The sequence below is a fragment of the Ciconia boyciana genome, chromosome 5 (assembly GCF_034638445.1).
Source record: "Ciconia boyciana chromosome 5, ASM3463844v1, whole genome shotgun sequence".
Classification (NCBI taxonomy): domain Eukaryota; kingdom Metazoa; phylum Chordata; class Aves; order Ciconiiformes; family Ciconiidae; genus Ciconia; species Ciconia boyciana.
In genome coordinates, this window is record NC_132938.1 from 3424463 (window position 1) to 3452402 (window position 27940).

The following is a 27940-nucleotide window of genomic DNA, read 5'->3' on the forward strand; positions in this document are numbered from 1 at the left end:
CCTGAGCAATCTCCTCTAACGCTCTCCTTCAAGCGCTTTGAGGAGGCCAAATCCATCCCTCGTCGGTCAGTAACCTCCCGACGTGACGCCTGCATCCCAGCGGGCTGCGTTTGGACGGGCAAGTGGTAAAGGCAGCACCCCGGCAAATCTTGACGTTGGCCGCTCTTCCTTCTTCAAACGAGCGTGGAAGCTATTTTCCATCATGTCACGGAAGCAGAGGAGCATCTTTAGCCGCGACACGAAAAAAGAAGGCGCTGTGCTCAGCCAGCATCCCCCCTCCCCATCAGCCTCCAGCCATTAACCCCCCGTCAGCCGCGAGTTCACTTGACTGGGTGCAACGCTTGGGGACGCGAGGACGTCCTCTGCTAAACGCCGCGAGGACGGGCCCGTCTGAGGAGCGTTCGTTCGCCCAGACAGGAGGAGGGAGCAAAAGGAGCAAAAAAAGGAGGGAGCAAAGGCGCCTTTGCCAGCCTGACCTGCGTTACATCCCCAGCGCATGAGCGATGTGTCCAACCGGTTTCTCCTTCGCTGCTGCATCCCCTCCAGCCACGGCAAAGGCAGAAAAATGCACAAATGGGTGAAAAATCTGGTTTTCCACACGGTACCCAACGTCCTCTAATTTATTCTGGTTAAGCTTTGTCACTTTGACCTCTGCGGGCTGCGGCGGAGCACCGCGACCTCCATCCTCTCTCCTGCCTCTGGAGGGGCTCTCCGAAACCTCGGTGGAGGCTTCAAAGCTAACGAAGCTCCCCCTGTTAATGAAGGATGGGGGGGAATATACTTGTGGTTTGTCCTGACCGTGTGCGAGGGTGTGACCATTCAAGGATTGGAAAAAAAAAATCGTAATTTCTGTGCGGCAATGATGCTTTAAAGCTACGGGTGTAGCCAGAGGGTGTTTTATGTGCGAAACAGCGCGGAAGCACTGCGGGTTGCTGCTGGACACCCCATTTCCCACCATCCGGGTTATTCCTCGACGTGAAAAGCGATTGGGAAGGGCACAAGCAGCGGAGCTCCGTGGCCGAGCCTCTCCGGCAGCCCCCAGCCCCTTTGCTGATGTCTAGGAAGAGCTGGGGCCGTATTTCGGCTGAGCGGGAGGGCTGGGTTTGAGGATGCTGCCCACCCCGTGGCAGGCCTTGGGGGCTTTCCTCCGCGAGCCGAGGCGAGCTGGGTTATAGATAGCAGGCAGCTAATGCCACCGATGAATGCCGCGGCGCCCGCATCGCCCGCCTCGCATGTCGTTAGGAGATCAGCGCTAACGAAGGGGGCCTCCTCTGGGGCCCCAGGAAGAGCCTGGGGAAGAGCGGGGACGTGGCAGAGCAAATCCGGTGGCGGGGACGCAGAGAAGGGACCCTGCGGTTGATGTGGGAGGGCTTGGAGCACGGATCTGAGTAGCCCCAAAGCAGCCAGCAGGAGCTGGGTGCGGGTTGGGGGCCCCAGCGTCGTCCCGGGGCCGTGGCCGGGTACCAGTGAGCACCACTGCCCAGCAAGGATGCTCCAGGCTGAGTCTGCCCAGCCCCGTGAAACCCCATCATCCTGAGATCACTTCCCCCATGACTCATCCCAGGTGACCCCAATATTTTCACACCCCCCCCAAAACCCCTTTTTTATGTTTTCTACACATTTTTTGCCTCCCCCCGCCTCCCCCTTCCCACCTCATCCTCCCCTTGATTCCCGTAAGTGATTCTGCGTTGCGGCTGCGGAGCCTCTGCAACTTGGAAAAACATTTTATTAACCTTCCTTGACTTTAAAGAGCATAATTACATTTTAATCTCATATTCCCGCGTTATCATTCCAGACACAGAGTCATTTGAATGCAGATCGTTCCTGGCTAATGTAATTTTACGATACAGTAATGAAGAGACGGAGCATGAGCATGTAACACCCAATTTAGAGCTGACATTTGGGTTTCTTTTAAAGAAAAGTTTTCCCAGCCGAGGGCTTTTGCGTCCTCCTTGGTCCTGCAACGCAAGTGGGTTTCGGCTCCCGCTGTGAAGGGATGGGTTTGGACGGGGAAACGTGGCCGGTGCTAATAATATCGGTCATTGAAGCTGCCCACGGCTGCCCCACGCGGGTGATTCAGCGTCTCTCGTGGTGGGCACGGGGCAAATCTGGGACCTCGCCGCTCCCCTGGTCCCAGGGAGACCTGAGTCAGGGGCTGTGGTTACCTTCACCCCACCTGGGGGGGGAGTCACCCTCATTTTACCCATCAAAAAGCCCAGGAGGCCCCAAAAACCAGGACCCTCACGCCTCAGGTTGATGCATCCCTCCAAAAAAAAATCACAGGGCAGGAGACAGGAGCAGGCTGGGACTCCCGGCACCGCAACCACCGCCCCGTAATAGATGCTTGCCCTCACCCCTGCGTGCCTCAGTTTCCCCCAGGCAGCGAAGCGATGCTCTGGGCTTCACCCCCCTCCAAGTCCCTCGCTGATGCCGGTGAAGCCCAGCACGGCGCTCGCTTTGCTTTTCAAAGCATTTTGATTTTGCCGGGTGGGTCGCAGCTGGACCACGGCTCCCCCGTGGGATGCTCGAGCCGAGCAGCAGCCCCTTCCCCACCCAGGGTACCACTGTCCCCCTCGCTCCAACCGGGGCTGAGCCGGTCCGGGCCACTGATCCGGCGGAAAAGGGATGCTAACGAGGGCGAGAAGGCGAGGGATGTTAACGAGGGTGGGGAAAGCCACGCTCCAGCCACCCCAAGTGATCCCCAGGCTGATTTTTTTAATGGTTCTCTGCCTCAATGCCCCCTCTTTGATGAAGATGAGTTCAGGGTGGGCTGAAGGGTAGGAAACCACCCCGGAGGCTGGACCATGGCTGGCGGCACCCCCTCTTTACCCACGCCATCCCTCCCAGCACCCCCAAACGAGCCCCTCCTAATCCCCGTGAGCCAGCCCCAGCCCTCTGGGGGGGCGGATGCTCGTTAGGCGCCTGATTCCCCCCCCGCGTATTAATTTCACGTTGCTGAGGTCACCCTTGGCGTTGCTGGACAGGGGAGCTGGGCCCAGCAGGAATATTCATGGCTGGGTGGTGCGGGGAGGGATTTTACACCGGACGGGGGAAGTCGCCACCATTTGCCCCGTGCCGACGTTTCCGACAGCCCATCGGTGACACGAGCGTGCCAGGTCTCAGCACGGGTGGGGCCCGCTGGGTGCCAAAAGGCGGAGCAACGCCAGCCCCAAAGGGGCTTTTTTTTTTTTTTTTCCCTTTTTTTCCCCTTTTCCTCGCTCCCTCTGCCGTTGGTTTCTCTGCCTTCTTGTTTCTTGGAGAAAAAGAGGTGGAAGAGGCGAGCGAGCGGTGGGTGGCAATGACGGGTCCCTGCGGGCTGGGCTGTGGCGGGGTCCTGCTCTACACCCCGGTGCTCTGGGGTCCAGCGCTGCAGCCGAGCCCCTTGGTTTAGGTCTCGTCTTTGTGCACCCCAGAGCTCTCCCCCAGCCCTGACCCCATCGCTGCCCCCCAGCATCCCCTCCCAGCCCAGCGCCATTCAAACCCGCATCCCTCCCAGCCCAGCGTCCCTCCCCGAACCGGCCTCTTCGGAATGAGCATCCCTCCCCAAACCAGCATCACCCCCAGCCCAGCACCCCTCCGAAACCAGCACCCTCCCCAAACCCGCATCCCTCCCACACCAGCAGCCTCCAGACCAGGATCCCTCCCGCACCAGCATCCTTCCAAACCGACAACCCTCTCTGAACCAGCGTCTTCGGAATGAGCACCCCTCCCCAAACCCGCATCCCTCCCAAACCAGCACCTTCTGACTGAGCACCCCTCCCCAAACCCGCACCCTGCCCGTCCAGCACCCTTCCCCAGGAGCTGGCCACCCCTGGGATGGCCTCTGCCCCTCGGAGCAGCCACGGCTCGGTGGGGGGGGATTCACCAGCCCTGAGCGCTGCCGCTTGCGCTCCTGCACTGAATCACCTCAATTACAGATTCGCTTGGATGCGATTGGGGGAAAAAAAAAATAGAAACACAACAAAAAACAACCCAGCCCTCTTCTTCCTCCTCCTCCTCCCCTGGGAAGGGGCGACAGCAGCATAAATAGCGGCTGGTGCAGCACGGGGGCAGATGCAAAGCGAGCGGCGAGGCGGCCGGCTTCCCCTGGCACGCGTGGCACAGCTGCGAGCACCCTCCGTCATGGCAGAGCCTTCGCTGCCCCTCTCCTTCCTCTGCCTCCTCGCCTTGTCCTCCGCCTGCTACATCCAGAACTGCCCCCGGGGCGGCAAGCGAGCCCTGGCCGACACAGCCCTCCGACAGGTATGGGATGGGGTGGGGGTTTGGGGGGGACGGGATGGGGGTTTTGGGGGGATATGGCGGCTCAGTGGGGTGCAGAGGCTCCCCATCACCTGCGGGCACCCTTGGCTGTGCCACGCTCCCCGGAGCAGCACGGTGCACCCCGTTTTTGGGAAGGCTGGGGGACATGCCCAAGGGCACGTGGTGGGGCAGTGGCAGAGGAATGAGCGACACCCTCCCGCAAATGCTGTTGTCACCTCAAGGAGGGGACTGAGCTCAGCCACAGCTGCGCGTCCTCATGGGGGGACAGGGCACCCCCAGGGAGCGGAGATGGAGAGGACACAGGGGAGGGGGCCCCAAAGCAGGGCCAGTGCCACAGCACGAGGCCACGCTGCTGGTGGCAGGGACAAGACAGGGCACCCCACGCCACCCCACGCCAGCATGGCACCTCCAGGGCTGGCGAAGCAGGGTGGGGGGGGCTGCTTGGAATACAAGTGAGTGCAAGCAGGGTGTACCCCCTCTTTTTTGGGGGGGTACGGGGACTCAAGCGCCTCCTTCCCCCAGTGCATGCCCTGTGGCCCCGGGAACAGAGGCAACTGCTTCGGCCCCGGCATCTGCTGCGGCGCGGAGCTGGGCTGTTACCTGGGCACGGCCGAGACACGGCGCTGCGCCGAGGAAGACTACCTGCCTTCACCCTGCCAGGCCGGCGGGCAGCCCTGCGGCTCCGGTGGCCGCTGCGCCGCACCCGGCATCTGCTGCACCGCCGGTAATGTGGGGGGTGTTGGGGTCAGCGGGATGGGGGCTTGGAGAGGAGAGTTTGGGTGTCCTGGGGCCACGGGGGGATGGCAATGGCGTGGGTCGGTCCTCCAGTTAGACCTCACCTTCCAAAGGGGAAACTGAGGCACAGAGCGGCAGCAGTGTTGTCCCCATTTTGGGATAATTTGGGATAGTCAGATTCAGAGTAGACAGAAGGAAGAGATTTTTTACGCTGAGGGTGGTGAGGCACTGGCACAGGTTGCCCAGAGAGGTGGTAGATGCCCCATCCCTGGAAACATTCAAGGCCAGGTTGGACGGGGCTCTGAGCAACCTGATCTGGTTGAAGATGTCCCTGCTCACTGCAGGGGGGTTGGACTAGATGGCCTTTAAAGGTCCCTTCCAACCCAAGCCATGCCATGATTCTATAAGGATTGGGCCCAGAGCTCCTTCCCGAGCTGCCACATGAGCGATTTCCCAGCCAGGCACACGCAACCTCCCCGATGTGCTGGAAAAAGCCCAGCCAGCCCCGTGCCCTGGTTAACGGGAGGGACAAAGCTGGAGCGTGAGCTGTGCGGGCACCCCCAGCTGCCACCAACCTCTTCCCCACCTGAAAATAAAACACTCGTGGTCCTAAATAACCTGTCCCGTCACGATGTTTTGCTTGCTGTTGAAGAAACCTGTGCGATGGACGCTGGCTGCCTGGACGAGGACAGCGACGGGGCTCAGGAGGAGGCGGAGAAGAACCTGACGGTGCTGGACGGCTCGGCCGGAGATCTGCTCCTCAAGCTGATGCACTTGGCGAACCGGCAGCAGCAGCAGCAGGGCAAGCATCCCCTTCTCTGAGCCGGGGCGCCGGGCGTCCCCCCCACTGTCACCGATCCCCCCACCCCAGACTTGTAAATACGAGATCCAATAAAAGTCCTCGTGCACCGTGGTGGCTTCGTCTGGGGCACTGGGGAGGGGTCGTGGGGGGCTCCGAGGGACCCGTCTGGGGCTTGGGGACGGTGGGGGGGGGGGAGGTTGTTGGGTCTTCACCCCCACCCTCCGCTCCCCAAATCCCCATCCAGCCCTGGGCGGTTCGGCTCCCATCCGCAGTGGTTTTGCTGGGCTGGGTGCAGGATTCGGCCCCGTCCTCGCAGTGTTAAGGGAAAGAAGCCCGGGCAGAGCTGGCCACTGGGATCTGGCCATTGAGTGCCACCCTGCGAGCCCCTGCAGCACCCATGGGTGCTGAGCCTCCCGTCACAGCCAGCACCCCCAGCCCCGGGAGACTGGGGACAGCATCGCGCCCCGGGAGGTGCCACCACTGCGTTACCTCTTGGCCGAGACCCCTCTTTGGGGCAGATTCGGGGCCCCGTTGCCTTCAGGAACCAGCACGACAGGCGGCTTCAAGCCACGTCTACTAAAACTGATGAAAAGTAAAGAAAACCACCCCAAAAAAACCCCCAGGAGCGGAAAGGTTTGGGTTCCCAGCTTCATACAACCCCCCGGGGCCGGTCTCATCTTTCCCCACCATCGCTTAGCGAATTGGTCCCCACCAGACGCCGACGGGCAGGATCAGCCCCCCAGTTGTTCCACCACCACCCCCCAGATTTGGAGTACCCTTACCCCAACCCTCTTCCCGACCCCCTCCCCAGGTCTCTTACCCTGGCGGGGTCCCCGCTCCGGGCTCGCTCCGGGCTGGGCTCTGGCCGCTGCACAGGGGACAGCTCGTCCTTTATAATGTCCCCGAGGGAGGTGGCACCTCCGTGGAGGTGGAGCTCCTCCACGCCAGCGGGACCCATCCTGCCCACGCCCGCACCTCGAAGGGGGTGCAGGACTAACCCAGCTCCTGGTCCCCGCGACGAGCATCTCATCCCAGCCCCGGGGAGGGGGGGGACGGACCCGAAATCACCCCCAAGTCCTCGGGAAAGCGGCAGCGCCAATGGGTGACGCCGAGCCGGACGCCCGCGGGATGAGGGAACGGGGCTGCTGAGCCCAGCCCTGGCACTCAGCCTCTCCCGCGACGCAGGATGCGAACCCCAACACCTCCTGCAGCATCGGGGACGCGTCACCGAGCGGGGATGATGCTCCAGGCTCATGGGAGCCTCAGCATCGGGGTGTCGGGCTCCCCAAAACCACCAGGAGCTGGTAATTGGGGCTTTGCTTTTCCCCACTTGGCTCCCCGAGAGGCATCCCAAGGGGGCCCGGGCACCCCCCGACCGGCGGCGGGGGCTCCTGGACGGCGGTTCCCCCCCTCCGTGCCGCAGCGGGACGGCAGCCGGGGTCGAGCTGCGGGGACGTCCCACGGCAGACGCCGAGCCCCATTTCCACCCCATTAACATGGGTCCCAGCACCCGGCTTGTCCCCAGGGACCAGCAGTCACCGGCTGCCTGACCCCGGGTGGGTGACGGGGACCTGGCTGCCCTCGCCGCCGGCCACCGCGGCCACGCTAAGTGGGAGATTTCGAAGCAAAGCCAGAGGGGACGAGAAGAGGTCACGGCTCTCGGGCTCCGGGCTGCCTAATTCCCAATTAAGCAGGCGCGGGGAGGGACCGGGGTAATGGTCTCGATAGACGCAAGCTTTGTCCGCGGCAGAGGAATTTATTCAAGCCGGGAAGCTCTTAATTGCGGTAACGAAGGCGAGGGGTCGGGGCGAGCAGGACCCCGCGCGATTGTGCCAGCCTTCGGTGCCGTTTCTCCAGGGGTTCCTTCGCCTGCTGCTGACGTGATCCAGGGCTTGGCGTCCAAGGGCAGAAGCAAGGGGGGAAATGGGTGTTTTCAGGCCTTTGCCGACGAGGTTTGGCGTTTTCAGGCTGCTGTTAGATGAAAGCAGGCGGGGATGGGCTCGGTGTCCCTGCCACGCCGGAGCGGGACAAGCCCCGTGTTGACCTTCCCCCGAAGGCCGGGCAGAGAAGGGTGGAAAGGACCCACGCCGCCCTTCCCACCCCAGATGCTCCCGGAGGAGGACACGGGTTTGGTTTCCCCCCCACCAGAAGGGATTTGAAGCCCAGGGCAGCACAAGGCCCCTCTCACCCCGCCAGGCTCTGGAGACGCCTGCCTCCATCCCCACCCAACCCACGCCAGCGGGGTCCCGAAGGGGACGCAGAGCGACGGGCCGCAGCCCGGCAGCCCTAAGGGCTTGGCAGAGAAGGGACCCGAGCCCCAAACAGCACCCGCAGCCTCCGCGCGTTCCCCCCCCGCTGCGGTCGGAGTCATCGCCAAGGAGAAAACCAACACCTTGGCCTTGACCTCACGTCCTCGACCTCCGGCTATTAGCAGAGCCCTTCGGTGTGGAAAGCAATGCCTTGTGGTTTTTAAGGCAACCGGGTGACGCCGGTGCCGGCATGCGTAAGTAGGAGCCGGCGCTATATATACGCGACGGTTTGCCGGGACGAGAAGCCGAAAAGCTTCCCGACCCCGCAGCCATGCCCTGCAAGGCGCTCGCCGTCGGCCTCCTGGGGCTCCTGGCTCTCTCCTCCGCTTGCTACATCCAGAACTGCCCCATCGGGGGCAAACGCGCCGTCCTGGACATGGACGTCAGGAAGGTACGTCGCGGCGGGCCGGGAGACCTCCTAACCCCCTCCTGTCCTGCTCCCGACCCTCCCCACGCCGTCCCGGGGCTCCTGCGGGGAAGAGGCCGGCAGAAGGGAGGAAAGGACCAGGGGGAAGGCTCAGCCCCGCTGCGCTGACCCCGGTAACTCTCCCCCACCTTTCTTCCCCCCCTTCCCCGAGCAGTGCCTGCCCTGCGGTCCCCGGAACAAGGGCCACTGCTTCGGCCCCAACATCTGCTGCGGAGAAGAGCTGGGCTGTTACATCGGCACCTCCGAAACCCTGCGGTGCCAGGAGGAAAACTTCTTGCCGACACCCTGCGAGTCGGGACGCAGACCCTGCGGCGGCAGCGGAGGGAGCTGCGCGGCCCCTGGCGTCTGCTGCAGCAGCGGTGAGGGCAGCGCCGGGTCCGCGTCCCCTCTGGGACCCTCCTCGGGGGGGGTCCTCGCAGGCACGAGAGGTGACGATGTAGGAGCGGGAGAGGGGACGTGACCCAAAGGATCGTCTTTGTCCCATCCGTCTGTCCATCTGTCTCCCCAACAGCCAGGGCCACCCCACTCGGGGCGGGATTGATCCCGACCCCAGGGAAGGCGACAACAGGCCCTGAGGTTTCGGGGGAGAGCAGACCGCAACCACATTCGGGGGGCTGAGGTTACAGGGTGCACGGCAGCCCACGCCCCCTCCTGCTTTTCAAAAATTTCCCGATTTGGGGGTTTTCCAAAAATCCCAGCCTCTTCCCTAAGTTAGCCAGAGACCCTGCTACAAATCCCGGGGAGCTACAGGGCACGAAGCGAACGCGATTTTCCTCGAGGTTATTAAAAACCAGCGCCGGAGGGGCTCTGAGGGCTGGCTCGTGCCGTCTCATTCCAAGCGGAGCTCTCCCCTTTCTCTCCCCGTGCAGAGGGCTGCGTGGTTGACTCATCCTGCGACCAAGAAATGCTGTTTGCGTAGACCACCCGGGAGAGAAGCACCTGCAGGACCCCTTATCTATCGAGCCGTACCAGCCCCGCATCAGGCCAAGAACAGACGAGCCAAGGTCTGTGACTCAGATTTAAGTGATGATCTTAATTACAAATAAAACTTGTACGGAAAAAAAAATGAAAAAGTCTGTGTGTTTTGTCCGCTTGCCTGGTTTAGGTGCAGACTCAGGAGGGCTGGTTGGAGAGAAAAAGCCATTTTTAGGGAAGCGTAAATAAAAAGGAAGGATTTAAGGTCGATGCGAACAGCTGGGGTTTGATCCGAGGGAGGGAGGGCAGCGGGAGCTGCGGTCAGCCCGCCTGGGCTCCGGCTGAACCGCGGCAAACTCCAGGCGGGTGTGGGGCAGCCCAAAGCCAGCGGTTTTGGGGCAAAGCTGAGAGCGCAGCTCGGTCTGCAAGACCACAATAAGCCAGAACCGCCAGAGAGGACCCAGAGTAACGGCAGCATCACCTACAACTTAACTCCCAGGTTAAAATAAGGCAGAAGCAGGGGGGGAAGAGAAAAGGAGACATAAAAGCCAGTATCATTTAGATGTCCTCGGCACAATCTTCTCATTTAGGCACACCAACAGATGTGCAAAGGAGGGTTTAAAGGAAGGACAGGTCCTTCCGCCACAGCAGAAACCAGAGAAGCAATTAATGCTTTCCCCCGAGAACAAAACGCGGAGGGTCGGTGCTTCCCCCAGAGCCACTCGGGCCTCGTTTTCTTTCAAAAGCGTCTCGAGGGGCCGACGTGCAAACAGAGGCGCGGCTACGCCGGGGAGCTCCGAGCCAGGATCTGCCTCGGGACCGTTCCTGCTCCGCCTCACCCCCCCGCCACGCTTCCTGGGAAAGCCGGAGGGATCCAAACACGCGGGAGGTGGAATCGCGGCGAGTCAGAGTGCCGGGCACACGAACACCAGCGGCTTCTCCGGCCCCCCCCCCGGCAGGGCTGAGACAGACCGCTTGTTCCGAGCCCAAATTTCTCCCTCGCCCTCCTTTCCCGCAGGCGTTAACCCTTCCGAAGAACCACAGCCAGACCCGCGGGCTTTCTCCAACAATTCTGCGGTTGATTTATACGTTAGAAGGAAGAAACGGGCTCGTAAGCGGAGCCTCTGGACAGAAACCGGGCCAGGGGCCGCTAAGACAACACCGTCCGTTTGACGATCCGCCCGTCCTTGTCGATGGCGAAGTTGTAGTTGCGAGGGTTGTCCAGGCACTCCTCGATCCGCGCGTCCAGGTTCTCCAGGGTGATGAACGTTTTGGCTTCCTCCTGAGCGAAGGACAAGCACCGGCTCTTAACGCACGTTAGCGGACGAGTCACTGCGGGCAGCGCGCGAGCTGCCGGTGCCCGCAGAGCTCGCGGATCTCCGAGAGACCCCGAGATGCCACCAGCAGGAGGCGAGCCCAGCCCGAGGAAAGCTTTATTCTCTCGCTCAGGATTATTCCGCCCTGAAAACTCCGTTTTCAGAGCTCTCGCTCAACCTCTATCCCATCCACGCGCTGTCGGCGCTCCTGGAAGGCGCCGACGCTTGTGTTCCCAGCTACCAACATAAAAATCTCTGGAAAAGAAGCCTACGGCTTCCACAGCGCTCCCACGGGCTGCCATCAAATCCCTCACAGGGCTGCTGGCAGCGCTCTCCCCAGCCGGCACCAGCTGCTCTCACCTGCAGCTGGAGAACCTCCTTCTCCTTCTCCTTCAGGAAAGCCTCCATTTTCCTGGCCTTGTTCTCCACAGCCTGGAGCTTCTGCCTCTTCTGTTCTTCCTCTTCTTTCCTAAGTCTTTCCTCTCTGCCGTATGGAAAAGGAAAAAAAAAACAAACACAACACGAAACAGGAAGGCTTCGCCGAATGCTCGTGCTCGGCAGGGTGGCACTTCTTCGGCGAGACACGCTAATCCCTCGGGACGCAAAGCCTGCAACTTTGAGCACGGCCAGAAGAAACGGGAAGGAGCAGAGCAGCCGCGGCGGGGAAGAGAGCCCCTGCCGTCCCCAGTGAGGGGACAAAGAGAATTCCCCTCCTCCCGCGGGAGAAAAAACGCGCAAAACCTTTCAAATTTCGAGCAGACCGGCACTGACACGGGTGGCGCGGACCTGAGACCCGGGGCTGGCTCCGTCAAAACTTAGGTCAAGCGTCTTTGTAAAAATTTAGCCTGGCTCTAACCGGCCCCGGTGTTGGATTTAGTTCTGCACGAGCAAAAGTCAAAGCCACAAAGGCAAGCGGCCCCCCCCGCCTTCGCGCCGGGCCGGGCTGACCTGCGTGCCCGCTGCCGGGCGTTCTCCGCCTGGTTCCAGGCCATCAGGCGCCGGTGCTCCTCCGCCAGCTCCGCCGAGTCCTCCCCGGAGAGCAGGGCCTCCCGCTTCTTCTGCGCCACCTCGGCCCTGAACTCGGCCCTGCCGGGGGGAGAGGGGAAGGGGGAAGGGGAAGGAGAGGGGGAGAGGGGGAAAAGGAGGGGAAAGGAAGGGGGGGACGAGGGGGGGGAAAGGAAGGGGGGAAGGGGGGGAAAAGGAGGGGGGAAAAGGAAGGGGGGGAAAAGGAAGGGGGGGAAAAGGAAGGGGGGGAGAAGGAAAGGGGGCTGCTGAGCCCCTGCGGGTGCTGGGGTCTCCCAAACCTGCCCCATAGCAGAGCCAGCCCCACCACCCTGACCCTCCCCTGCCCCACAGCCGTCCCAGCCCCACCGCCCGGGCCCTTCCCTGCCCCACACTAACCTGGGGTCTAGCTGTCCCCGCTCCAAAGTGGCCCCAGACCTGCCAGCCCTCCCCTGCCCCACGGCAGCCCCACAGCCCCATAACCAGCCCCCTGCCCCACAGCAGCCCCATAGACCCGCATCCAGCCCCACAACCAGCCCCCCAACGCACCTCTGCCCCACAGCAGCCTCAAACGGCCCCAAGCCCAACCCTGCCCTGCCCCACAACAACCTCATAGCCCTATACCCAGCACCCTGCCCCATAACCAGCTCCCTGCCCCACAGCGGCCCCACACCCAGCCCCCTGCCCCACAGCAGCCCCAAAGAGCCACAAGCCTCACCCTGCCCTGCCCCACAGCAACCCCACAGCCCCATACCCACCCCCCTACCCCACAGCAGCCCCATACCCAGAGCCACAGCCAGCCCCCAGCCCTCCCCTGCCCCACAGCAGCCCGACAGACCCACACCCAGCCTCCTGCCCCACAGCAGCCCCGAGCAGCCACAAGCCCAACCCTCCACTGCCCTACAGCAACCCCATAGCCCTATACCCAGCCCCCTGCCCCACAGCAACCCCAAAAAGCCACAAGCCCAGCCCTCCCGTGCCCCACAGCAACCCCACAGCCCCATACCCGGCCCCCTACCCCACAGCAGCCCCACACCCAGAGCCACAGCCAGGCCCCTCAACCCTCCCCTGCCCCACAGCCGGCACCCTGCCCCATAACCAGCTCCCTGCCCCACAGCAGCCCCAAACAGCCACAAGCCCAGCCCTCCCCTGCCCCACAGCAACCCCACAGCCCTATACCTGGCCCCCTACCCCACAGCAGCGCCACACCCAGAGCCACAGCCAGCCCCCAGCCCTCCCCTGCCCCACAGCAGCCCCACAGCCCCACCCCCAGCCCCAGGCCCGGCCTCGCAACCCTCCCTCCGCCCCCATCCCCGCTCAGCCCAGCCCCGGGCGGGTACCGGAGGGCGCTGAGGACCAGCCGGTGCTGCCGGTACCGCTCGATCACCACCAGCAGCTCCTCGGGGTCGACGGGCGGCGGCACCTTCAGCCGCGACGCCTTGGACTTCGCGGGGGGATCGTGCCGCGTCTTGCGGCCCCGCGCCGGGACCAGCCGCGGCCCCCAGGCGGGGAAGGGGCCGGGGCCGGGGCCGGGGCCCAGCGCGGCCCCCAGAGCCGGCCCCGGGCGGCAGCGCCTCAGGGCCCGCAGCATGGCGGGGCGGCCCGCGGGACCGGACGTGACGTGCCAGAGCCGCCCCGCCCGCGGGGCACCATGGGAAAGGGAGCGCGGGAGCGGGGCCTGATGGGAAATGTAGTGCGGGGGGGGGGAGGGACACGGACACCTGCGGGACGCAGACCAATGGGGGACACGGCACCCGTGGGACACGGCACTGCCCGTGGGACACCGACACCCGAGGGACACGGCACCACCCATGGGACACGGACACCCGTGAGACACGGACACCCGCGGGACACGGACACCCGACGGACACGGCACCCCACGGAACATGGCCCCACAGGACACAGCCCCACGACACACAGGCCCCCCACAGAGACACCCCCCCCGCGGGGCACAGCCCCCCATGAAGCACAGTCCCCCGTGGCACAAAGACCTCCCCTCCGAGACACAGCCCCCCCACGGGACACGACCCCCTCGCACGGGACGCAGCCCTACGGGACACGGCACCGCCCCACGGGCCAGAGCCCCCCCCGAGACACAGCCCCCCACGGGACACGGCACCCCCCACGGGACGCTCCCCCCCCCACGGGACACGGCACCCTCTCCCATCGGAATCCCGCCCCGCGGGACACAGCCCCGGACACTTGCACCCCCGGGACACGCCGCCCCCCAGCACGCACCCACGCGGGACACCCTCCACGGGACGCCCCCGGCAGCCGCCACCACTCGGGACAGGGTCCCCCCGGAGCCCCTTTATTGCCCGCGGGGACCCGCGGTGGGTGCCGGCGCGGTCCCGGGTGGGGGTCGGTCGGTCCCGCGTGGGGTCGGTGGGTGCCGCTCACCGGCGGCGCAGCGCGGCTCCCTGCGGGGAGCGGGGCGGGGTCGGTGGGGGCCGGGGCCGGTACCGGCTCCCCCCGGGCCCCACCCGAGACCCCCCCGGCGCCCACCCGCGACCCCCCGGCCCGTCCCCGCTCACCAGCAGCGGCTCCTCCCGCCGCGGGGGGCACGGGGGGGGGCGGCAGCGCCAGAGCGGGGCCGAGACCTGCGGGAGAGCGGCCGCCGTGGGGGACACGACACCGGGGGACACGACCCCGTGGGGGACACACAAACCCCGTGGGGAGGACACGACACCGGGGGGACACAAAACCCCGTGAGGGGGACACGACACCGGGGGGACACACAAAACCCCGTGGGGGACACGACACCGGGGGGACACGACCCCGTGGGGGACACACAAACCCCGTGGGGGACACGACACCGGGTGGGGACGCGACGCTGGGAGGGACACACGACCCTGGGGGGGACACAAACCCCGTGGGGGGACACAAAACCCCGTGGGGGGACACACGACACCGGCGGGGACAAACACAGCTCCGGGGGGGGACACGACACGGGGGCACCGGGGGAGGACACACAACCCCGGGGGGGATCACGACACCGGGGGACACACACGCAACCCCGTGGGGGGACACCACTCCGGGGGACGACACACAACCCCGTGGGGAGACACAACCCCGTGGGGGACACGACGCTGGGGGACACACACGACCCTGTGGGGGACACAACCCCGTGGGGGGACACGACACCGAGGGAGGGACACACACACAAAACCCCGTGGGGGGACACGACACCGGAGGGGGACACACAACCCCGTGGGGGGGACACGACCCCGGGGGTGGGCTATAAACGCGGGGGAGGGGGTTAATCCCCGGGGGGACCCAGGGGGAGAATTGGGGGTATAAACCCGAGGAGGGTGACACGGGGGGACAATCCGGGGGTAATCGGGGGAGATGATCACGGGGGCTAATCTGGGGGGTATTTCTGGGGGGTAACTCGGGGGAGGATAAACACGGGGGGATAATCCCGGGGGGTAATCCGAGAAGGATAATCCGGGGGCGATAATCCACGGAGGGTAATTCGGGGGGGGATAATCCGGGGGGTAATCCACGGAGGGTAATTCTGGGGGGTAATCCACGGAGGATAAGCCGGGGGTAACTCTGTGGGGAGACAACCCGGGGGGTAATCTTGGGGAGGGGTAATGCGGGGGGGATAACGCGGGGGGATAACCCCGGGAGCAGGGGGACACGACCCGGGTGGGCATCACCCTGGGGGGGTGTCACTCCGTGGGGGCAGGTGTCACCCTGGGGGGTGTCACCCTGGGGGGGCAGGTGTCACCCGGGGGATCACCCCGGGGGAGGTGTCACCCCGGGGGGCAGGTGTCACCCGGGGGGCAGGTGTCACCCGGGGGGTGTCGGGGTGTCACCCCGGGGGCAGATGTCACCCCATGGGGGCAGGTGTCACCCGGGGGTGTCGGGCTGTCGCCCCGGGGGGCAGATGTCACCCCATGGGGGCAGGTGTCACCCGGGGGTGGTGTCACCCGTGGGGTCCCTACCTGCAGGCCCGCGGGGGGCGAGGTCCCGCTTGCCCCCGGGTACCAGCCGTGGGACCAGTGCTGGCCCGGGCAGCGGGGCAGGGCACAGGCCAGCAGCAGCAGGGCCAGCAGCAGCAGGGACCCGCGGGGTGCCATGGCCGGGGGGCTGCGGGGGAGAGGAGGGTCCCTGTCCCATCGGCACCCACCCCAGTGGGCACCCAGTGGGTGCTGGGGGCTGGGGGGAGGGGAGGCGCTGGAGGGATGGGCACCCGTGGGTGCTGCTTGGGGTGGTTTGGGTCCAGGAGAGATGGGCACCCACGGGGGTTGGGTTGGGGGATGGAGGTGGAGGAGGGGATGAGCACCCATGGGTGCTGCTTGGGGTGGCTTGGGTCCAGGAAAGATGGGCACCCCAGGGTCGCGTTTGGGGTGGGTTCAGGGATGGAGATCCCGGAGGGGCTGAGCACCCATGGGTGCTCTTTGGGGTGGGTTCGGGGATGGAGATGCCAGAGGGGCTGAGCACCCATGGGTGCTGCCTGGGGTGGGTTTGGGGATGGAGATGCCGGAGGGGCTGACCACCCATGGCTGCTCTTTGGGGTGGGTTCGGGGATGGAGGTGCCGGAGGGGCTGGGCACCCATGGGTGCTCTTTGGGGTTAGTTCGGGGATGGAGATGCCGGAGGGGCTGAGCACCCGTGGGTGCTCTTTGGGGTTAGTTCGGGGATGGAGATGCCGGAGGGGCTGAGCACCCGTGGGTGCTCTTTGGGGTTAGTTCGGGGATGGAGATGCCGGAGGGGCTGAGCACCCATGGGTGCTCTTTGGGGTGGGTTCGGGGATGGAGATGCCAGAGGGGCTGAGCACCCATGGGTGCTGCCGGGATTTGGGTCCAGCAGGGACAGACCCCCCGGGGGTGCCCTTAGGGTCTGATTCGGGGCGAGCAGGACCACCCACCCCGGGGTGCCCGCGTGCCGCCAGCACCCACCCACCCAGCCCCCCGCGGCCGGGGCAGCCTCACCTGGCCAGGAGGGTGACGGCGGTGGCGGTGGCCGGCTGGAGCGGTGGCGGGGCCAGGCTGGGCACCGCTATTTGTAGGGCTCGGTGACGGTGACGTCGGCCCTGCCACCACTCCCACGAGGGACCGTGACCTCGCCGATGGCGTGGGCCTCCGCATGCCAGCGCCCGTCGCCTCCTTCCCCTCAAATCCCCGTGGCACGGCGGGACAGCACCCTGACACCCCTTTTTTTTTTTTTTTGGGGGGAGGGGTCTGCCCTGCTGACCCCGCTCTGGCTCGTCACCGCGGGCTCATGTCCCGACACAGCTCCCGGCGGCTGGGAAAGGGCTGGATCCAGCCCGGGTGGTCCCCAGCCCCACGGCCAGCACGTCCAGGAGCCGCTTTGCAGCGCCCAGGGATGCTCTCGGTGCCTCAGTTTCCCCTCCGCTCCCAGCACCAGCCCCAGTTTCACCCGTTTTCCCTCCCATTTCAGGTTCGTCACCCCCAAATCAGGGCCGGGTGCTGGCAAAGGCCACGCAGCCCAAAGCCCCCGCTCGGGGATGCGACGGAGCCCGGGAAAGGGATTTAGGCAGGATCTGGCCCCGGATTATCTCCAGCAGCTGCTCGCGTCTCTGCTATTTGCAGTCGGATGCGGCAGGATGGGGCCACGGCAGATGCCGCTGCGAAAGGTCGGGGCAGCTCCCCAGACCCCAAAATTCCTCCGTCCCCACAACGATCCCGGGAAAGAAGGAAAAAAAAAAGGGGAAAAATCTCATTATTATCCCCGGGGAGCAGCCAGCGCCCAGCGGGCGGAGGGACGGAGGCGCTTGGGGTGGTCCGTGTCCCCGGGGAGAGCATGGGCGGCGGGCGAGCGCGGTCCCCCCCGTGCCAGGAGGGTCCCCGTTTCTTTTGGGGTCAGCACATTTCTTACCGAGCGTGACTCACGGCTTTATCCGAAAGCCCCCCAAATTCAGGAGTTAAAGTTTATTAACGAAGCGATCATGTCGAGGTGCCAGGTGACCGAGCGGGGATGATGGCAGCAGCGAGGGCATTTTTTGGGGGGTGTTTTAGGGTGATGGGGGGAGGTCCCCTCGCCTGCGTGCCCCTGCTGAGCCACCCCCTGCCCCGGGAAATCCCACCTGGATGGAAAAGCTCCGCTGGAAAACTGATACCCCGACTCACGGGGGGGCTTTTCCCATGATTTCCTAGATTTCAACCCCATGTCCCCCGAGTCTGCCCTTGGCTGGGCAGGGATGTCACCGTCCCCGAGCCCTGCTGCCCCCCCCCGTGCTCCCGATCACCACCCGGGGTGCCCAGCCAAATCCTTGGGGTGAAACCTCTGCTCCGAACCCAGTTCTCCCAGTGCCTGGAGCAGGGGATGGAGCTCCCCCAGTTAAGCAGGGCACGGTCCCGCCGACTGCAGGAGGAACAAGGGAGGAATTCATCAGACACCTCTTTATAACAAAAAAACCTATTAAAATCAACCATATTAACCTATTTTTTTAATAGAGAAGCGCTGCACCCCTGGCTCCTCAGGACTTTTCTTGACCCTTAGGACTCTTCTTGTGCCCTGGCCCATCACCAGCGTTAGGGTCTCTTGATATTTTTCTTCTTCTGGGAGGGGAATGATAAAAATCAGCATTTTTTGGCCTCCTGCTCTGATAACCCAAATTCATCCCCATGATGGAGCCTCCATTGGGAAAAAAAAAAAAAAAAAGAGGAAAACTCCCTAAACTTGTCTGGAGGGCGGCAAGAGCATCCCCCAGGCTGGAGAAGGGTCTCCCTCAGCTTTAAAAACCTGTGAATGCTTCAGCAGTGACCACCTGGAGACCTTCTTGAGGTTTTAAACCACCAGAGGATAGGTTGGGACTGGACATACGGAAGAAATTCTTTACGATGAGGGTGGTGAGACAGTGGAAGAGGTTGCCCAGAGAAGTTGTGGATGTCCCATCATGGGAAGGGTTCAAGGCCAGGTTGGACGGGGCTTTGAGCAAGCTGGTCTGGTGGAAGGTGTCCCTGCCCATGGCAGGGGGTTGGACTAGGTGATCTTTAAGGTCCCTTCCGACCCAAACCATGCCATGATTCTGTGAGTTGCATTTGCGGCTGTTTTGGTGGAGCCTCACCCAGCCAAGAGCAAGAAGTCACCTTGATTACGTTTAATTTCTGGCAGGAGGTCAGACTCCCCTCGCCCCAAGGATGGGCACGCTGTTGAAGCTCCGCTCCGACACTTCCCAGCTTTAGGACCACGCACATCCTTCCCGAGAAGCAGGAACACAGAAACATTGCTGGCAGGGACCTCTGAGGTCTCCAGTCCAACCTCCTGCATGGAGCAGGACCAATGCCCAAGGTTAGATCAGGCTGCTTGGAGCAACCAGGCGAGTTTTGAACGTGCCCATGGACAGATCTTAGCAGCTCTTGAGATGCTAGGAGAAATAACCTGAAATCTCCTCCAGCATCGAGGGATGGAGGTCTCCTGGTCCGAGGATGGAGGCAAAGACCTGCAGCAGGTCGTGCCTTGGCAAACGCGCATGTGCGTCGTGTAGCCCAGAGGTCCCTTCTCCCTGCTGCTACAGCTTGAGAAAGCCTGGTGGTCTCCTCTGGGACACAGGGCTCTTCTCCCTAGCTTTCACTCACACTTTCAAGAAGCACTGAGGGTACAGAGAAGAAAATAAAAGAAAATAAAATGAACCCATCCTCTGAAACAGCAGAATTTCCCCAGGTGGTCTGTTCTCTGGACCACGGCTATCGGAAGCCAAGATCTCCTGGGTTGCTCCAAAGCCCTTCTGCTGCTGGGTTGGGTGGAGGTTGCTCTTACAGCTCCGTTTCAGAGCTGTAAGGGGGAATGAGGACGCTGGGCACAAGGACGCAGCGGGTGCGGGGGGAGAACAGACACAGCCCCAGCGAGCCCGATGCGTTTGAGATGGCTCCAAAATGTCTCTTTCGCTGGTGTTACCGACCAAGAGGAGGGAAGGGTCCGGGTGGCACTCGGGGAGAGACACAACGGGTGAGAACACGGAGCTGGGACCACGCGGAGCCGCTTTCTCCTCCAGCCACAGCCCCCACAGCCCACGCAGGAGCATCCCTCGCTGCTGGGAGCCTGCGGGCACCGCTCCCTCCTAGCAGGGACCAGCAGCGACGGCAGGGCCACTGCCAGCGTCCTCGGCTCTGGGCCGCGGGGGTCCCGCTGCGACCCCCGTCCCCGCGGCAGGTCTAAAATCCGGCACCAAACACACGGACGTTTCCTTCGGGGGGCAAAAACCCTTTCGTTTTTCGTGGTTTTTGTTTTGTTTTGTGGGGTTGAAGTCCCAGCGGTCGCTGCTGTGGTGGCTACAGCTTCCAAACCCGCAGCACGTGGTGGCCTGACCCTGAAGGAGGAAACTTTTTTGCTTTTTATACAAAAATGAGGATATTTATATATATACACAGACACAGAATAAGCTTTTTTTTTTTTCTCTCCTTTTTTTTTTTTCAAAGAGCTGACCAGCGGAAAAATGTGAAACCATTTCCCTGCAGGTTCGGAAAAGCTTGTGCTTGTGGGGTTGTGTTTTTGTTTTTTTTTCAGATGAGATCCAGGATATCTTTGTCTTCTCTTTTTTTTTTTTAAAAAAAAAGGCTTTACTCCCTCAAGAAAAAAAAAAAAAAAGATTTACAAACAAAATAACAGCCTGTATCAACTCTCCAGAAGAGAGATGGTATGACAATATTAATCCAAACATCACGCTATTTAATTCCCCAATAAAACATTGGAAAAAAAGGAGCCAACAGTATCTGCACTAACACTTTGCTACATATAAAATCTCCAGCTAATATGAAGCTTATGGTACCAACCTCTAAAACAGTTAAGATATATACACATAGTTTTTGGGAGGGTATATTAACAAACAGAATATTACAAAATATTAAAGAAGGCAACTCTTCTGTCATTTGTTTCGGGGCGTGGATTTTTGTTTGTCTTCACTTGAAGTTGGCGTAGTCTGAGAAGGCGTCGATATATTCCTGCACCACCTTGTAGCAGAATTCGTACTGTTCCTGCAGGATTCGGGGAGAGCGGAGCGTTAGACCAAGAAAATTCACACCTGAGACAGAATTTGACGCTTCACGGTTTGCGGCTAGCTGGGACCAAGCACGGTCACGTGTCCTCAGCCCAGACCGAGGGCAGGAACTGGATTCCCACCCATGAGCAGGTCCCATCTCCTCTGTGCCCCCAAAAACCAGGCTGCCCATCCTCCTTGCTGGGGTGCCATCAGCGAAAGAAACTCTACCTTCCCCTTCCTCTCTGAGGTCCTATTTTGACCCCAAAAAGACTTTTTTCTAAATCCCTGGGCATCCTTGCAAACCCTTCTTGCAAGACCTCATCTAGTCCTGCCTGCTCCTTCCCTCCCTGCCACGCTTCCTGCCCAAGCCCGTGCCACCAGGACAGGTTTCCAGGCTCCTGGAGCCCATAAATACGTGGGCTGTGGCTGAGGATGTCTCCAAGGAGGCTCCTACAGCTTCTGTCAGTGCTCAAAAGGGGCTTGATGCCTTCAGCCAGCCAAGCTCCACTCTTCCAGACGTCCTAACAGGAGGAATGGGAGATACCTCCTGAACCACCTCCATCCCTTACTCTTTCATGGAGAGAGAAAACCTTCAACTGAGGAAGTTTTTGCTCAATGTTGAGTCCCCAGCCCATGCCCGCTGAGGTCTGGGGTGGCAGGAGGAGCGTGGGGTGTGCTCAGCTGCGCTTACCAGTGTCTGCACCATATGCGGCCTCTGTAGTCTTAAACTCTTCACCGTCTGAAAGACGTCGAGAATCCCTTCTGCCTTCACCCTTTCCAGGACAGTGCTCAGCGCACAGAAGGTGCCTGTTCTTCCTGCTCCGGCACTGGCAAAGAGAAACCAGAAGGTAAAGGAAACCGCCTGTCCTGACCGTGTTGGCTTTGCTCAGGGGACAATCCATAGGGGAACCACTGGAGAACTGGAGGAGCTGACGGTCTTTCCCCAGCCTCTCCTAGTTTAGCTAGGACATGCTCTACGAGACTGAAGCCTCTTTGCTTAGCCGAGCAGGAAAACCCCGTACCACGTCTGCCCGGGCTGCTCCTGCTCAGCCCAAGTCTTCTGAGGGACCTTTGACCATCTCCAAAGCTTCTTGCAGAGCAGGTCCCCTTGGAGGGGTGGCCAACCCCTGCTCCACCCGGGCTTTACCTGCAGTGCACAGTGATCGGGTGGTTGCCAGACTGCTGCTGCTGCTTCTGCACAGCTGCGATGATGTTGATCATTCCCTTCCCATCCCCGGGGATCCCAACTTCTGGCCAGCCGTGGAAATGAAACTGCCGAATCTGTCGGCTCTTGTTTTCCTGGTGGAAGAGCACAGCTCGAGGTCAGTAAGTTGGTGGGAGACCCGTACCAAGAAACCCACCAGCTCAGGGCTTTGGGAAAACCACCCGCTTAGGAAAGCCGTCCGCTTGTGGAGGGGAGGCGTTCCCATGGCACGGAGCAGGGCAGGACGTGGGGAATGGGGAGCAGGAGGGAGGCTGGGTGGCGGGCACAGGGACAAGGCAGAAGGAGGACGAGGGCTGCTTGGTGGCAGCAGGGCAGAGGGGCTGGATGAGAAGCGACCAGCAGGACAGGAGCCCCCAGCCTGGGAGGTAAGTGTAGGGAAGAAGGTGGGATTGCAGGGGATGGACACTCCTTTGGGACGACGGGGAGATGATGGAGCTGAAGATGCCAGAGGGAAGGTTCAGCCCTTGCAAGAAGAACCGCAAAGCACCATAAACACCATCCGGGGTTAACAACAGCCAAACCCAAGAGGACCTAGAGCTCCCTGCAGGGAGAAGGCCAGACTCTTACCCTGGTGTTCGTTACCAGCAGGTCCCGCACCGTATAGCTCTCGCACTCCTCCTCTTTCTTCAGCTCCACAGTGATGTCTCCATAGGACACAGAGCCATCGGACGGCCAGTACTGGGCACACTTCTCCTGAGAAAGCATTACAGGAGGAGACAGGGTGAAGACCCCGTACTTTTCCCATGGGCTTGAATGGAAGGAGTCTTCCCCTGGGGCTGGCAGCTGCCCAAAGCCAGGTGGGATCTCAGAGAATCACAGAATGGTTTGGGTCGGATGGGACCTTCAAAGATCATCTAGTTCAACCCCCTGCCATGGGCAGGGACATCTTCCACCAGAGCAGGTGGCTCAAAGCCCCGTCCAACCTGGCCTTGAACACTTCCAATGATGGGACATCCACAACTTCTCTGGGCAACCTCTTCCACTGTCTCACCACCCTCACAGTAAAGAATTTCTTCCTAATATCTAATCCAAATCTACCCTCTTTCAGTTTAAAGCATTACTCCTCGTCCTATCACTATCTCATGGGCTCACTTTGGAGACGAGATGCCCACTACACCCAGAGGTGCTTTGAGAACCGAGGGTCCAGAGTTGGTTTACTGAACATCTCCCCACCCTGGGTCTACCAACCTCTGGATTCTTTGCATTAGAAGTAGAGGCTAAAATATGTCTCCTGCATGGCTTTGCTAGAGAAAGGGTGAAAGAGCACCCAACGCATGTGGTGCTGGCAGTGCCATGGCCATCGGGAGATTTTAAGGGGTCACACTGATCTATTTTGCCGGTGCTCCAATGCAGCTATCCCCGGGCGCTTACCTGGCCTCTCTCCTCCAGCTCCGTTAGCATCACTATGGAGCAGGATTTCCACTCCCAGATCATCCTCCAGAAGTCCTCTATTGTGTGCTGCAGCGGTCCTTGGCTGGCGATATAGGAGTCCTTCTGGCGATAACCCTGCAATTTGAAAACAGGGTTAGCGGTGAATTGGCAGCGCCTGGATGCCAGGAGCAGCGGGAGGAACGCTCTTGGACACGGTCGGGTTACCAAGCTCAGTGAATTTTTGGGAGCATCATGACTGTCCATGTGAACGACTACAGCCTGGGCAGAGAAACCTGCTCTCACGGTGGGCTACGTCGTCACGCACGGGCATTGCCACACTGCTGCTCGGTAGCTGAGGTGCCATCAGCCAGCACTTTACTGTGGTAAGACCTTTGTTTTTAAAGAAATGCAGCTGGAGGAGGATCATATCCTCTACATGTGCATGGCCTTATCCGTTTGGTGGAGAAAGATTTGGGTTTCCAGCACTCTTAAGAGATGTTGCAAAGTCTGAGCATTGCAGTAGAGCCTTGCCTAAGCTCCAAGTAATTCAGGTAGGATTTTTACAGGGGATTTTTGGAAGAAGTAAGCAAAACTAGATGGAACTAGATGATCTTTAAGGTTCCTTCCAACCCAAACCATTCTATGATCTATGAAAACCAGTAGTAAGCCTGGGTGACTCTGGCTCCTCCACAACCACAAAGCGCTTCTGTTTCCAAAACCCCTCTGACGTTCCCCTGTGCCCTCGCTGCAGACTGTGACTAAAGATGCTTCGTCATTTGGAGCTTCTCATTTAAGCAAAGTTCAGCAGAGGCAGGAAATTGAATCCTCACCAAAACTTGCTTATGTGACATTTAGGCTTTCTGATCTCGACGCAGAACAAGGCGGCTGCTCACGCAGCCAGAGCAACCCGCAGGGACCCAGCAAAGGAGATTTCAGGGAGCAATTAATTTGGGATGTTATAACTGGGAATAAGCTGGTTTTACTGGTTCAGCCCATGGCAGTAACCGTCCTTTGGGGGGAAAAAAAAAACCCTGCCATTGGGAGACGAAAATAGAAATTGGGCTAGAAAAGAGCAGGGCTCTGTCACTTAGCCAGCGCTGGCATCACTGCACGAAGATAAATACTCATACGAGATGTCCCCCTGAAGTCAACAGGATTACTCACGAGAAAAGGATGTGCAATCACTTACCTCCTCCTCGGAGCGAGGAAAGCACTTAACCTCTCTGCCTCGCCTCCTCCCGTCACCCAGACAGGTATAATGGGATTGACCTGGTTTTCCTCAAGGGTTTTGGGATCCGTGTATTGCTCCACTACCTAATCTAGTGGATGTTTTCTGACCAAATGAACAGTGCTGTGTAGCAATCATTTCCATGGCTACGTGCGTCTGCTTCTCCAAAGCCATCATCAGAGCCCGGAGTTCAGAAGTGAGACCAGAATTTGGAGGGTCTGCTCAAGCTCCAGCTCTCCTCTCCAACCATCCGTGGGTCACAAGGAAACCGTACATACAGAGGGGTTTCTTGGAGAAAGAAACTAGCACCATCCGGTGACCCAAAGCAAAGTCAAGTGGAAAGAGCCTCACAAAACCCAGAGGAGAAGTGTTTTGGGACAAATCCCTTCCACAGGAAGTGTCGTGAGGTAAAGAGTTTCCGTTGGGAGAAAATGGAAAGAAGATTAAAGGAGACTCACGTCAATGAAGGAAGCGTTTACGTAGTCTGTGTTCTCTTCACCTCTCTTCACTGGAATGATTACTCGGTTGAACTCATCTGAAACAGAAGCAAAATGATGTGAGTTTTGGGGAACACCTTCAAAGCATGACTCCTTGATAACCATGCATGACCTTTAGCTGGGAAGCCACCAAGCCCTAGGTGAGAGGACAGAGATATGGGAAGGGGAGTCCTGTGTTTACAGCACCTGACTGGGACAAGGAGACTCAGTTCTGCCTTCTGCCATGCCCTGGTTTGGGGAAGGAGAAGGGGATGCTGAGGACGCCAGCAGCAGGACCTGCTCAACATAGGGACTCCCTTCTCCCTTGAGGCAGAAAGCCTCGGCAGCATAAATCTGCTGAGAAGAAAGTCATGGCAGGGACAGGGCAGAACAAAGGCAAGAAAGCCCTGGGGGCAGCGTTATATTTGGCCATGAAAAACCACGACTCTGCCCTGTCCCTTCATGCTATCCCTGCCTGAGCAGAGGGTTGGACCAGGTGACCTCCAGAGGTCCCTTCCAACCTCAGCCAGTCTGTGACTCCACTACTGCGGGCACAAATGCCTGTCTCAACAGCTTCAAGCACTCACAGAATCACAGAGTGGTTGAGGTTGGAAGGGACCTCGGAGGACATCTGGTCCAAGCCCCCTGCTCAAGCAGGGCCACCTAGGGACAGCTGCCCAGGACCACGTCCAGATGGCTTTTGAAGATCTCCAAGGAGGGAGACTCCACAACCTCCCTGGGCAACCTGTGCCAGCGCTCGGTCACCCTCGCAGTCAAAAAGTGTTTCCTGATCTTCAGAGGGACCCTGCTGTGTCTCAGTTTGTGCCCATGGCCCCTTGTCCTGTCACCGGGCACCACTGGAAAGAGCCTGGCTCCGTCCGCTTTGCACCCTCCCCTCAGGTATTTGTCGACATTGATGAGACCCCCCTGAGCCTTCTCTTCTCCAGGCTGAACAGTCCCAGCTCTCTCAGCCTTTCCTCACAGCAGAGATGCTCCCGTCCCTTCGTCATCTTCGTGGCCCTTCGCTGGACTCTCTCCACTGTGTCCGTGTCTCTCTTGTCCTGGGGAGCCCAGCACTGGACACAGCACTCCAGGGGTGGCCTCCCCAGCGCTGAGCAGAGGGGAAGGATCACCTCCCTCCACCTGCCGGCAATGCTTTGTCTAACGCAGCCCAGGACACCACCGGCCCTCTTTGCCGCAAGGGCCCGTTGCTGGCTCACGGTCAACTTGGTGTCCACCAGGACGCCCAGGTCCTTCTCTGCCAAGCTGCTTTCCAGCTGGGTGGCCCCCAGCACATACTGGTGCCTGGGGTTGTTCCTCCCCAGGGGCAGGACTTTGCCCTTGTCCTTGTTGAACTTCATGACGTCCCTGTTGGCCCATTTCTCCAGCCTGACTCCTGTCCCCACGACCACCCAAACAGTCCCCTCACCCACCGGGCATGCTTTCCCCAGGCAGACAAACAAAGCTTACATGGAATTATCTGAAGCACCCTGTTCTTCTTCATGTTTGCCGGCAAGTTGCCCGTCCTCATCTTGTCATTCTGAATTTTGATTGAAGTGAGCTTCTGCAGAGGAAAGAACAAAAGCAGAGGCAGCTTTCAGAGCCACCCCGTGCCAGGCAAGCACATGGTGGTCCCTGCAGCCCAGCACCACCTGAGCAGATCCACCAGGACAAGAACCACGCTCACCTTGAACTCCTCTTCCAGCCCGTTGCTGCTGGTCCCTGGCACTTTGTTGTAGATCTTCTGGAGGTGGATCTCTAACGAGGTCACCTCCAGCTCCGTGTCACCGTAGAGATAGTGCTCCAGAAGTGCTTGGTATATAAACACATACTGCATCTGCAAGGGTTGCAGGGAGAAGCCATCAGCCTCTGCTCCAAGCTCAGTGAGTGCATCCCGGTGCCTGCACACACGCTGGCAACAAACCCACCACCCCACTGCCCACCCATGCTTGCTGGGCATGTGGCACCCCTCTGAGACCCCAGAAAAGTGGGTAACAACCTTTCTGCTGCTGTACGGGGACTGGGACCTTATTTGCTACATGACACAAAGCTGACATGACACAAAACTTTCTCTAAGTCTGGAGAACAGGAGGCTGAGGGGAGACCTCATCGCTCTCTGCAACTGCCTGAAAGGAGGGTGTAGCGAGGTGGGGGTCGGTCTCTTCTCCCAGGTAACAAGTGATAGGACGAGAGGAAATGGCCTCAAGTTGCGCCAGGAGAGGTTTAGATGGAATATTAGGAAAAATTTCTTCACTGAAAGGGTTGTCAAGCATTGGAAGAGGCTGCCCAGGGAAGTGGTGGAGTCCCCATCCCTGGAGGTATTTAGAAGCTGTGTAGATGAGGTGCTTAGGGACATGGTGTAGTGGTGGGCTTGGCAGTGTTAGGTTTACGGTTGGACTCGATGATCTTAAAGGTCTTTTCCAACCTATACGATTCTGTGATTCTACGAAGGGGATTACAAAGAGCAGGACCCAGTGAAAGGCTCACTTGATGCAGCATCCTTCCAAAATGAGGGATGATGCTCAACCTGCACGTAGGCTTCACTGCAGGCTGGGTACCGAAATCTAACTCCAGCGAGCAAAGCCCAGACAAGACTGCAGCAGCACACTTACATCTGTCTGTACCATCTGGCAGCGCTGAGCCCGGATCCGGCTCACGAAGCCGTAAACGTCCACCTTCCTCTCTGCATGCATCATGTCCAGCATGGCATCGATGACGATAAAAGTGCCTGTGCGTCCTACCCCGGCGCTGAAAGAGAAGAGGGGACAAGCGGTCAGTGCAGCAGTGTTGGCGTTGGAGTCCCTTGTAGAGTGGCCAGGAGCGAGCCAGACGCTTCCCAGCAGTGAGTAAATAGCAAAATCTGTTTTGGAGATGAGAGAGGTCCTCAGCCTCATGTTCAGTGTCGCCTGGGTTTTGCAGAGGGAC

At 60.6% G+C, this 27940-nt stretch overlaps 4 protein-coding genes across 8 annotated transcripts in view; 2 read left to right on the forward strand and 2 right to left on the reverse strand.

Moving 5' to 3' along the window:
- Positions 1–3951: 3951 nt before the first annotated feature.
- LOC140652041 (vasotocin-neurophysin VT) lies at positions 3952–5817 on the forward strand. Its single transcript, XM_072862317.1, has 3 exons — positions 3952–4242; positions 4783–4984; positions 5648–5817. The coding sequence occupies exons 1-3, from the start codon at positions 4054–4056 to the stop codon at positions 5815–5817; spliced, it is 561 nt and encodes a 186-aa protein (XP_072718418.1). The 5' UTR covers positions 3952–4053.
- Positions 5818–8362: 2545 nt separating this feature from the next.
- LOC140652045 (neurophysin 1-like) lies at positions 8363–8993 on the forward strand. The gene is made up of 2 exons (XM_072862322.1): positions 8363–8497; positions 8688–8993. The coding sequence occupies exons 1-2, from the start codon at positions 8378–8380 to the stop codon at positions 8991–8993; spliced, it is 426 nt and encodes a 141-aa protein (XP_072718423.1). The 5' UTR covers positions 8363–8377.
- Positions 8994–10505: 1512 nt separating this feature from the next.
- On the reverse strand, positions 10506–13399 carry MRPS26 (mitochondrial ribosomal protein S26). The gene is made up of 4 exons (XM_072862492.1): positions 13107–13399; positions 11713–11850; positions 11125–11248; positions 10506–10730 (listed from the first exon to the last, which is right to left on the reverse strand). Exons 1-4 carry the CDS (start codon positions 13355–13357, stop codon positions 10599–10601), a joined length of 645 nt encoding a protein of 214 aa, XP_072718593.1. The 5' UTR covers positions 13358–13399; the 3' UTR covers positions 10506–10598.
- A 6872-nt stretch (positions 13400–20271) lies between these two features.
- Positions 20272–27940, reverse strand: part of PTPRA (protein tyrosine phosphatase receptor type A) — a 132209-nt gene continuing 124540 nt past the window's right edge. For all 5 annotated transcript variants that reach the window (XM_072863356.1, XM_072863354.1, XM_072863355.1 and 2 more), the window contains 9 exons: positions 27628–27763; positions 26703–26852; positions 26486–26579; positions 24998–25074; positions 23312–23446; positions 22508–22633; positions 21863–22014; positions 21407–21542; positions 20272–20710 (listed from right to left, as the gene is read on the reverse strand). In XM_072863356.1, coding sequence (XP_072719457.1) covers positions 20636–20710; positions 21407–21542; positions 21863–22014; positions 22508–22633; positions 23312–23446; positions 24998–25074; positions 26486–26579; positions 26703–26852; positions 27628–27763 — 1081 coding nt within the window. In that variant the 3' untranslated portion in view covers positions 20272–20635. The remainder of the gene's footprint in view (positions 20711–21406; positions 21543–21862; positions 22015–22507; positions 22634–23311; positions 23447–24997; positions 25075–26485; positions 26580–26702; positions 26853–27627; positions 27764–27940) is intronic.